The sequence below is a fragment of the Tyto alba genome, unplaced genomic scaffold (genome assembly GCF_018691265.1).
Source record: "Tyto alba isolate M040663 unplaced genomic scaffold, T.alba_DEE_v4.0 Super-Scaffold_15, whole genome shotgun sequence".
Classification (NCBI taxonomy): Eukaryota; Metazoa; Chordata; class Aves; order Strigiformes; family Tytonidae; genus Tyto; species Tyto alba.
The window spans coordinates 6,913,159-6,924,511 of NW_024881277.1; the positions used below are offsets into that span (position 1 = coordinate 6,913,159).

General features: G+C 52.5%; 2 protein-coding genes across 2 annotated transcripts; one reads left to right on the top strand and one right to left on the bottom strand.

The window, feature by feature from the left end:
• Nucleotides 1-567: 567 nt before the first annotated feature.
• Nucleotides 568-1,503, bottom strand: LOC122153150 (olfactory receptor 14J1-like). The gene has a single exon (XM_042789246.1). It carries the CDS (start codon nt 1,501-1,503, stop codon nt 568-570), a length of 936 nt encoding a protein of 311 aa, XP_042645180.1.
• An 8,695-nt stretch (nt 1,504-10,198) lies between these two features.
• Nucleotides 10,199-11,134, top strand: LOC122153052 (olfactory receptor 14A16-like). Its single transcript, XM_042789171.1, has one exon. The coding sequence runs from the start codon at nt 10,199-10,201 to the stop codon at nt 11,132-11,134; it is 936 nt and encodes a 311-aa protein (XP_042645105.1).
• Nucleotides 11,135-11,353: the final 219 nt, after the last annotated feature.

The window sequence follows — 11,353 nt, forward strand, 5'->3', positions numbered from 1 at the left end:
TCCTGAGTGTCCATTCACTGCCCACCCCAGGGCACATAGAGAATGCCCATTCTTTCTTGATGCCTCCAGACTCCTTTCCACAGGGAACACTATATGCTGTCAACCCTTCTATACATGTGGCTGCCTAAAGAGATAATGGAGAGCTCCTGCAGCATCTACACAGCCCCTGGACACCAATAATAGTCTTTAAAAGCACCACTTGGTGTCCAATAGATCTCAAAATTGCCACTAATTTATCACCCACAGCGCAGTCAGAAAATAATGAGAAAAAACATTTTTAAAAATCCAATTCCTTGGGCTTATTCTTGGCAGCAGCTTAGTTAGGACAACCCAGCCTACAGGCACTGCATGCAGGAGACCCTTTTATTGCTGAGATGCTCTCAGGGAGGCCGGATCTGGTAGAGAGTTCAGGGCATTTGTGAAAGGGTCAGACACAACAGATGAAGCACCTAGAGATGTGGTATGAAGCCAAGCAGTTACCTCTTATGATAATAATTAAGGAAAAAATAAAATCACAGCTCTGGTACAAGCCAAGCTCTGGGTACTCTGCAGAGAAGGTGAGGCAGGTTACTGCTGGTGGAACAAGGTGCGTTGGATCAATTCCTTCACCGCATCTTTGAGCTCCCTGTTCCTCATACTGTAGATGAAGGGGTTCAAAACTGGAGGTACCACTGAGTACAGAACAGCCACCACCAGATCCAGGGATGGGGACGAGATGGAGGGGGGCTTCAGGTAGGCAAAAAATGCAGTGCTGATGAACAGGGAGACCACGGCCAGGTGAGGGAGGCATGTGGAGAAGGCCTTGTGCCGTCCCTGCTCAGAGGGGATCCTCAACACAGCCCTGAATATCTGCACATAGGACATCACAATGAAAACAAAACAAGCAAAGATTAATAATGCAGTAACAATAATTAGTCCAACTTCCCTGAGGTAGGAGCCTGAGCAGGAGAGCTTGAGGATCTGGGGAATTTCACAGAAGAACTGGTCCACCACATTGCCATGGCAGAGTGGTAGAGAAAATGTGTTGGCAGTGTGCAGTGTGGCATAGAGGAACCCAGTGCCCCAACCAGCTGCTGCCATGTGGACACAAGCTCTGCTGCCCAGGAAGGTCCCATAGTGCAGGGGTTGGCAGATGGCAACGTAGCGGTCATAGGCCATGATCGTCAGAAGAGCACACTCTCCTCCAAGGAAAAATACAAAGAAAAAGACCTGGACAGCACAAACTTGGTAGGAGATAGCCCTGGTATCCTGGAAGGAATTGGCCATGGAATTGGGGAGAGTGGTGGAGATGGAGCCCAGGTCGAGGAGGGAGAGGTTGAGGAGGAAGAAGTACATGGGGGTGTGGAGGTGGTGGTCGCAGGCGATGGCTGTGATGATGAGGCCGTTGCCCAGGAGGGCAGCCAGGTAGATGCCCAGGAAGAGCCAGAAGTGCAGGAGCTGCAGCTCCCGTCTGTCTGCAAATGCCAGGAGGAGGAAGTGGGTGATGGAGCTGCTGTTGGACATGGTCTCCCTATGAACCCGGGGGCCTGTACAAGAGGGAAAAGACAGTGACAAGTGAGGACAGACTTCTCTGGGTAAAACCTATGACTTCTCTCACACATTCATGACCCCACCTCAGGCCCCCTCCCTTTCTCCTGCATGGCAGGACCTTTGTGCAGCTCCCTGGCTGTTGCTCTGGTTTGTGCTGGCTAGGGGTGCTGTGAAGAGCAGGGCCCGTGGGCTCCCAGATGTGTTGGACATGCTCTAGGCCAGGCTCTGCCTGGGAGCAGGGGGCACGTAGGGGCCAGGTCTGATAGATTTTCTCAGGTGAATTCCCTCTCATCATCAAAGGGCTTGACAGCATCTCCACCCCCAATCCCAAGCAAACTTGACTGCATCAAGGAATTCATGGCTTTTGTTTCTGTTTTTTTCTTTCAGAAAGATCTACCCTACCACACCACCAACCCCACCCCAGCCCCATCTCCTCTGGGCATTCTTCTCTGAAATCAGAAATGCTGAGCACCTCTGCTGTGCTCCGGCTGAGCAGCCACAAGTCTTGGGAGGCAAAAGGATTTGCTGTGGCTTAGCGCAGGGGCAGGCGAGCTGGTCTGTCCGTTTGTCTTGTTCTGAGCTGCCCTGTGTCTGCCCCTTGAAATGGAGGGGGATTGCACTCCTGAGGTACCCAGAGAAGCAATCAGACCCCGCTGAGAGCAGAGGGATCCACTGCAGATCACTAAGTATTTCACCTTGCCACCAGGAACCTTCACAAGGTCTCAGCACCCCACTCCTTGCCAAGGACACAGAGTTCATTTTCCCAACCAATCACCCTTTCCCTGCTTGTAGCATCTCGGGGTTTCCCCATTGGGTTTTGCACACAAATGCTGGGGGAGAGATTTGCTGTCTGCACGGCGGCTCCCAGCTTGGAAGGACACCCCAAGGAGTCACCAAGTGTCCTCATGGTGGCATCTCCTGAAGTCAGCTCAGTCCCCACCCGCACGGGCTGCACGGCCCAGAGCCCCACAGCTTCGAGGAGAGCTGGGACACCGGGTTCCCATGGACACGTCTGCGTGGGAGGGCCCACGAGCTCCGTGCTGACCCTTCAGCTGGACCTCCCACCCCCAGAGTGCCTGACAGCCGCAGCAGGAGCGGCACAGGCGCGAGGAGAGACGAGCAGACACGTCGGAATGGCCCAGCTGGGAGAGGCCAGCAGAGAGACAGCCAGGCACTCGGGACAGCCTTCCCCTGTCCCAGCTCTGCCCGCCACCTCCCAGCCGGTGACACCGCAGGGCAGTCACCCTCAGCCCCTGTGCTGCACGGGCACGGGGCAGGAGAGATGCCCTTCACCTCTTCTTGGCGCTCAGGGGGGTGAGAAGGCTGCTGGTGGCCTGGACTCCATGGCTGTGAGGGCAGAGGCTCTGCTGGGTGGGAGAGAGAAGGGGAGAGATGTCAGTGTGACAGAAATCAGGAATTAAAACTCCTTAGTGCTGGGTTTAGCATTAACGAGCAGGCATTACTTTATGTGGTTGGGGACATGAGGGAATCATTCCATCTGATATGTCCACCCTACATTACAGTAGCTTATATCCCTCTGTTACATACATATTCATCAAATTTCCTAAAACTCATGATTTTATATACATAGTTATTAGGCATGCAGTTTATGTCCCCGAGGGGCTTCCATGGGGGTCATTGGTGGTCTCTAGCAGTCTCTGGTGGTGTTTGGAGAGGAGCCCTTCTTGAACATTTCCTACTATATTAGAATTGGACTTCATTGGTTTATGTATGCACTTCTTATCTCCAACCTAGCTTCAGCTAGTTCATTCTTTTTCAGAGCATCTTAATCTCCAAGGACAAGGGCTTCTCATTAGGAGTCTGCCAATTTACACACAGAGCCTCTCCATTTAGACATTCCCCATGAGGTGTTTATCACAGTTGCCTAGCTCACGGACCTCTGTGCGACAGACAACGTGTTGCAGGTGTTTGGCTGATTGCTTAAGTTCTTATGCTACCCTAAACTGTTTTTTTTTCACCCATTTTCCAACATCAGGGGAAGGGACCTGTGTTGCAGGGGATCACTGGAGCTGCTAGTAGATCCCCTGAAACAGGATTTCTGATAAAAATCTCACTCCCTGCCCACGTCTCTGCTGCCTGGAGCTGTGCCTGCTGGCAGCCTGGTTTCTTGGTTCCCATCTCCTGCACGCACAGACCCCATCCCAGCTGTTGGGTGCTCAGCTCTGCCCTGCAGACACCTCCTGGGGCAGGGCACTGCCCAGGACCTTCTCTGTGCTTCAAAATTCAGGTAGGAATGGCAGAGAAAACCTGCCAAGCCTGTTGCTGGTGGTGGTGGTGATCTGTAAGCTGTGGGGGATTGCTCTGATGCTCCCAGACTCATTCACCTCTCAGTGAAACAGATCTGCATTGTCAGTACCTTCTCCAAACCAGTGAGAGTCATTCCCATCTCTCAATGCTCTACCCAGCCAACCCAGAGTAGCAAACTGAAAGCACAGGCTCCTTCCCTTGCAGCTGAAGCCTCCCTTTTTTCTCATCTTGCAAGTTTCCCCCCTAGAGCTGTCCAGGCTGTCAGCAGGAGCTGTGGGCAGCCCTGACCCACGCCTCACCTCCTCAACAGCACAATGACCCTGCCCTACCAGGGGTGATTGTGATGAAGGACAGCCCGGGGTGCCCCTGGCTGCACACCCAGCTTCACGCTCCTGCAGCCATCCCCAGGAAAAGGGAGATGACATGCCCCGTCCCCCCAGACTGTTCGGCAGATAATCACTGCTCCAGAGAGCATCAGCCCTGGCATGTGCCAGCTCTAGAAGGACCCTCCCAGAGACTCTACCAGTATCCCACCTGCAGCCAGAGACTTACCGTGTTAGGAGCTGTGATGATTTGTCCCCCAGTGAACTCTCAGCATCTTCCCACTCCACACTGTCTTACATCCCTCTCACTTCTCTCCTCTCCCCTTGTCACCCGTGGGCAGTGCCCTCAGCCCTGCCGTGCTCCGCAGAGATGCTGCTCCCGGGCAGAGCTGTCTCTCTCCAGTGCTTCCCGCTTGCCATCAGCTCCTCTTGCCCCCGGAGCCCGGCCCAGCCCAAGGCACCACTTTCTCTACCCTGCTGCTGTCCCTCGAGAGATCCCTGGTGCTCGAGGGCTGACAGCTCCCGAAAGGCAGCGGGGCCACCCCTGGGGAATGTTGTCTGAAGTCAGCTGAAGTCATCACCAATGTACCTCTCCCAAAAGTGGAGAGAGACTGATTACAACATGGTCTGGCCTGATAAAGCTGTCAATGCGTCTGTCTGGAAAATGGAATTTTTCTGTCCGAAAACAAAAAAAGGATGCATAGGGAGGGATAAAGAAGGAATTTGTTTCCCCTGTGCAGGGCAGGAATTCAGCTGAGGCAATGTGGGCATCTCATCCAGAGCTGGAAGCCCTTGGGCTCAAGCAGGACTTCAGCTCACCCCATGCACCCCACATCTGACATGATGGAGCTAGCTTTTGGCATCTTCTCACAGAAGTCACCCCTGCATGCCCCTCTCCCCGCCGCTACCAAAAAACCTTGCCACGTAAGCCCAATACAGGTGCCTGGTCATCCTTCCTATGATGTGCCTCTCAAATACTCCAGGGTGTCTTTAATCTCAGGGTATGACTGCTGCTTGACATATTCAGTGTGTTTTAACCACTGAAAAATGGTTATTGTCAGCCTGGCTTGCACTTCCAACTCTTTAAAATCTTTTGCACTTTGTCTTGTGTACATGACAAAGACTTTGAGGGAGGGAACACAGAAACAGAGGTGGACGGGACTGAAGAGGATTTACCAAGTAATTGGGATAGATGCATGTTATGGTCCTTCTCATGTGTGATCAGTGCCAGTAAATGCCTCGTGGAGTCGATGTCATCAGGACTTGGTCATGGTCAGACAAACTGTGCTCCTTTTCACATATAACATCCATGGACATTTTTATCTGACCTAATCTGTAGAACTTCCACAAACAAAAATAATTTCCATTTCTTAGGACCAGAATCACCCAGTTTTCAGAGAAACAATTTAAAACCCAAAGTGAAAAATACTCGTTCACAGAGAGGTCCAAAATATCTGGGTGTGACATTTAACAAGTGGGTCAAACGGAGGAGCCTCCCAGGGTGACCTTGCCGACTGAGGGTGGGGGTTTCTGCCTCTGTGGGTCTGAGAGTCCTTATGGGATGCTGGAGAGAGCACTGGGGATTGTGCCAGGCTTGCTGTGGCATGCCTAGGAAAGAACCAAAGGCAGGGAAAGGGAAGGACCAAGGTGGTTTGGGGAGAAAGAAGCATCGGAAAAAGGGGGAAAAGGGGATGAAAGGAGCTGGTCACGCGTGGCTGGTCAGTATACTGGTTTAGGCACACCATGCAACTGAAAGTCTGTCCTGTCTTCTTATGAAATTCCATCCTCCACAACTTTCTGGGGTGAGGAGATGTCTGCTCTTGGTACGGATAGAGGTCCAAGGGCCCATCCCTGGAATGGGAAGCATGAGTCAAAGGGGCTCATGCACCGGGTGGGCCAGCAACTGGAGAGATCAGGCTGTGTGCATGTGTCATGTTGGTGGGTATGTCAGTGGGTGGAACCAATAGTGCACATCAAACCAGATTAACCAGCAAGTAGGAGAGTCCTGGGAGCCAGGTATTTAGAGACCCTAACGTCTGGACTAGACCCTGGTGAGGCCAGATGTTCTGTGAGTTGGTTGCTTGAGGGAGAAAGTGGCCCAAAGCACCACCTGGAGAAAATTTGGGGTCTTGCAGTCAGGTATTGATAAGGCCACAGGTCTGGATCTGGAGGGGAGGTTGTCCTTTATGTAAGAGAGCATCAGGAATGCATGGAGCTCTGCCTGGGGACTGACGATGAGCTTAGCTGAGAGCTGATAGGCCAGGATCAGAGGGCAGAACAACATGGGCAGCACTGTGGGAGGATGGGTGGATTTCTGCTCCAGACCTCTTGATCAGGTAGATGAGGCCTTCTTCAGACAATTGGAAGGAGCTTCATGCCTGCAGGCCCCGGACCTCATGTCAGACTGAAACTGTCACAGCTGCCTCTGATGAAGAGGTGCAAGCCTCCCAGGAGGATTTTGGAGCTCACTGGTGCCATCTTCCTGACAAGGGTGACTGACCAGCCAGTGAGGTGAGGGGCCCTGCAGCAGGACTTGATACTTGCAAACAAGGAAGAGCTGCTCAGGGCTGTAACAATCAAGGGTGAGAAAGTAGAGTGTAGGATGCTGAGAGAAAGGAAGAAAGCAAGGGGCGGGACATCAGGAGAGCAGGCTTTGACCTGCTGAAGGACCTGCTTGGAAGAATCCCATGGGATACAGCCCTGAAGAGGAAAGGTGTGCAGAGAGCTGTTTGATGGTTAATGATCTCCACGTCACACTCCAGATCAGTCCACACAGACTTGTAAGAAGTCAAGAAAAGGTGGCAGGAAGATGGCATGGATGAAAAAGGAGCTCCTGACAGAAACCAAGCATGAAGAACAGGAAGTACAGTGGAGGTGGAAGCTGACTGCATTCCAGGCTCAGTGGTTCTGTGATTCTGTGCTGGAGAGAGTCATTTGCGTGTGCATGTGCTTGTCTGTGCGTGGAGGAACTGGGGGGATGAGGGAATCCTGGATCCAGGTCCCAGACAGCTGGAGGGCCTAAAACCAGCTTCTGGAGAGATCCTTATTGTTTCAAGTCTCTATACAGGTATATATTTTCCACTAACATGGTCTAACATACAAACAGCCCAACTGTCATTTACCCTTTCTCCACTGACCCTGACTTTGCTTGTTTTGTGATCTCATTTGGTGTTTTGAAGCTTGTGTTGATGGTAATTCCTACCTGGGGCTGTAGAGCCCTGCAGCTCCTCAGGCTGTTATTACGTGAGAGACATCACCACCATCAAGGTGAGCTATCTGCACAGAGGCACTAACAGCTGACCAAGTGGAGCTTCAGCCCAGGGAAACCTGAGAAACTCTGGGATTCCTGGCCAACAGAAACCTCTTGAAGTTTACAAGAGAAGTGTCCAGTCCTGCATTAGGAGGAAGAATAATCTCCTCATTTCTCAGGGCAGGCTTGGACCTGAGTAGCTGAGCAGGGACCCTGAGGAGAAGGGCCTGGGCACTACGAGGACACCATACAAGACAGCGGTGCATGCTGGCCACAAACAAGGCCACCTGCATACAGGTCTGCACTCGGATGAGCATGGCCACCCAGACTATCCTGACATGGGTTGAAGTGTGGTTTCAGAGATGGTGGAGGTTTTTCCCTAAATTGAGAAACAAATGAGAAAGAAAGTATGGTACATAGTGAAGCTTTTGAAGTAGAGACTGGACATGAGGATTTCATGTCACGTTGAGTTACATGAAGCATCCCTCCAAGTGCAGTACAGTAGGCCACCCAGAAAGAGTCTGGATTAGCCAAAGCTTTGCATTCCAACCAACAGCCCGTGAGGACAGAGAGATATCAGTAAGGGTAGGAAGATGGTCAAGTGAGAGCAAGGCTGGTAAGCACGGTGGATGTACCCGAGCCTTCAAGAAATCAACTGCAGGCCTACCAGGAGACACCTAATCCTTACAGCACTGGGGCCTCATGGCTGTAAGGCTGAGGGAGATGAGGACAGGGGATTTCTCCCCTGAGATTCTCCAGGGGAGAAAGCTGGGGGGATGAGGACAGCCTGCAGGGAAAGAGGCGCAGGGCATTCAACCCCATAGGACAGCCTGTGGTGGAGATGACAGAGGGCTGTGGGAAAGCTGAAAGACCCCAGTAAAGTCAACCCCATCATCATTTTGGCTTCTTGGCTGTTGTCTCTGCCACTGATGCCTGTGAGGAGGCACAGTCCCTTGCAGCACGGGGACCTCATGGCCTCCTTGTGCATCATCAGGAGCCTGGGAGGTGCACATCTCCATAGCCCCTACCCCAGGAAGAGCCCTGAGGAATGTGGGAGGGACAGGATCTCCCTTCCCAGGGGCTGGGGGTCGTGGCTTGGCCATTTGGTTAATGGTCTTAGGACTTGGAACTTTGGCTTAATGCAACACATTCAGGTTTACTTCAGCATCAGAGCCACCTTTCCCTTTTTGTTTCTGACTTGTCATCCCTGCCTCCAGATTTCTGCTCTAACAAGACCCTGAGGAGGCTTTGTCACAGTGTTCCTCAGTGGGAGCTATTAACAGTGCAGGAAACTTGGGAGTTTGAATATAACTTTGACTTCATCAGAGGTTTCTTCAGCTTCTCTGAGGGGTCATTAAAGTGCCTTGGGCTGTTGCTGTGGTGCTGAGCTGGGACTGGGCTCCTGGGCCTGGAGGGAGCTCCTGGCAAGTGGGCAGCGCTGCAGAGAGACAGCTCTGCCCAGGAGCAGCTCCTCTGCAAAGCGCAGCAGGGCTGAGGGCACTGCCTGCAGGCACCCAGGGCAGAGCAGCGAGGCACACACAGCTTCAAGGCAGCCTGGGCTGGGAGGCTGCTGAGAGCTCCGAGGAGGAGAAAGCGTCAGGGCCCTGGCCACAGTAAGTCTGGGGGTGCAGGGCAATGCAGCTGCAGCTCGGGGAGGGATCTGGGGAAGGCGGCAGAGCCGCCAGGAATCTGCTTCCTGCCTAGAGGAGGAGGAGGAGGAGGAGGAGGAGGAGGAGGAGGAGGAACTGCTCCCGAGCAGGGCTTCCCTGGTGCCCCCTGCGAGGGCCAGGGCATGAGGGCTGCCTTCTGGTGGGGCCGGCTGCAGGGGTGTGCAGCCGGGTGTGCAGGCAGGGGTGCCCAGGGCTGTCCTTCCCAGCAGGGTCCCTGCACCCCAGGGGGCTGTGTGCTGGGGCAGGGACTCTGCTGCCTGCCAGGGTCAGCACTCAGCCTGCCCGGGGAGCTCCCCACGGTGCTGTGGGGAGAAGCTGTGGGGGGAAGGAGAGACCCCCGCCAGGGCAGGCTCCTTCTGCTCTCCAGAGACTGCTGCCTTTGTCAGGGATGCTCACAACTCCTGATCACCTCTAGGACATTGGCATTTCAAGAAGAAGTTCAAAGCAGGAACCACCTTAAAAATGTGAACCTTTCTAGGCTCTATGATCTCGTGATCTTTCTAATGAAAAGTAGAAAGGGGTGTGAAATTTAAATAAGTCATCGTGTCTGCTGAAATGTTAAACGGATGGATCAGCACATCTGCCAGAAACTTCATTAAGTGCCTTCACCTACTCCTCTACTTACAGACACACCAGCATCACTTTTGCTTGACGGTTCTGGTTTTGCCTGCTGTTCTCCTTTGAATCTGCAAGTAGGGAATGCCCCTGGGCAGTGCCCTATTGCCAGGAGGGGTCGGCAGGGCACAGCTGAGCACACAGAGGGTGGTATGGGGGGCTGGCAACACTGTCAGAGTGCTGACATAGGGACACAGAAATGGCTCCTGGCACAAAACAGCTCCAGGGAGCAGAGAGCCAGGACTTGCTCCAGCATTCTCTTGAGTCTGTACTAGGGCACTGGGAGACACTTTTTCCCTCAGGTCTCCCCTGTGTTCAGGCTGAGAGAAATGTGAAAGATGAGTATGTCTACCCCTTCAATGAATGTCTCCTCTGAAACATCACAAATCTGAGCTCATAAAAAGGAATTGAATATATTTCCCCCTAAAAAAGAGAAATAATTTTGAGGAGACTTTTGGGGAAACAGCATAAGATTGAATAAAAGAAGTCTGTCCTAACTTGTCAATGTCTTCTAGTTCAACCTCCCTGCCTGCAGTGAGCAAATGTCCAACAGCAGCTCCATCACCCAGTTCCTCCTCCTGGCATTTGCAGACAGACGGGAGCTGCAGCTCTTATACTTCTGGCTCTTCATGGGCATCTACCTGGCTGCCCTCCTGGGCAACGGCCTCATCATCACAGCCATCGCCTGCGACCACCACCTCCACACCCCCATGTACTTCTTCCTCCTCAACCTCTCCCTGCTCGACCTGGGCTCCATCTCCACCACTCTCCCCAAATCCATGGCCAATAACCTTTGGGGCACCAGGGACATCTCCTACTTGGGATGTGCTGCACAGCTCTTTTTCTTTGTCTTCTTGATAACAACAGAGTTTTACCTTCTCACCATCATGGCCTATGACCGCTACGTTGCCATCTGCCAACCCCTGCACTACGGGACCCTCCTGGGCAGCAGAGCTTGTGTCCACATGGCAGCAGCTGCCTGGGGCACTGGGTTGCTTTATTCTCTCCTGCATACAGCGAACACATTTTCCCTACACCTCTGCCAAGGCAATTCCATAAACCAGTTCTTCTGTGAAATCCCCCAGATTCTCAAGCTTTCCTGCTCAGATTCCTACCTCAGGGAAGTTGGACTTCTCATGGTTAGTGCCTGTTTAGTATTTGGGTGTTTTCTTTTCATCATGCTCTCCTATGTACAGATATTCCAGGCTGTGCTGAGGATCCCCTCTGAGCAGGGACAGCGCAAAGCCTTTTCCACGTGCCTCCCTCACCTGGTCGTGGTCTCCCTTTTTATCAGCACTGGCATCTTTGCCTACCTGAAGCCCCCCTCCATCTCTTCCCCATCTCTGGACCTGGTGGTGTCCTTTCTGTACTCGGTGGTGCCTCCAGCAGTGAACCCCCTCATCTACAGCATGAGGAACCAGGAAATGAAGGACGCACTGAAGAAGCTGATTCAGTCAGTTGTCTGTCATCAGGAATAAGCTGCCTGTGTCTCTTCAGAAGTCATTTGCAACTCATATCTGAAACCTTTTGTGCAGTAAGCATTTTATTTGTAAAGCTATTGTTTGTTCCAAAATGTCTGTATCCACTCCTCTACCTCAGAGACATGAACTAGCCTCTCTGACCCAGAGCCCTTTCTACATGTGTCTGGTAGGACAGTACAGCTGGCCTTCCATTAAACATATCTATAATAAAAGAGG

Coding starts and splice junctions, on each gene's coding strand:
- LOC122153150 (XM_042789246.1), bottom strand. CDS start 1,503: ATGTCCAACAGCAGCTCCATCACCCACTTCCTCCTCCTGGCATTTGCA.
- LOC122153052 (XM_042789171.1), top strand. CDS start 10,199: ATGTCCAACAGCAGCTCCATCACCCAGTTCCTCCTCCTGGCATTTGCA.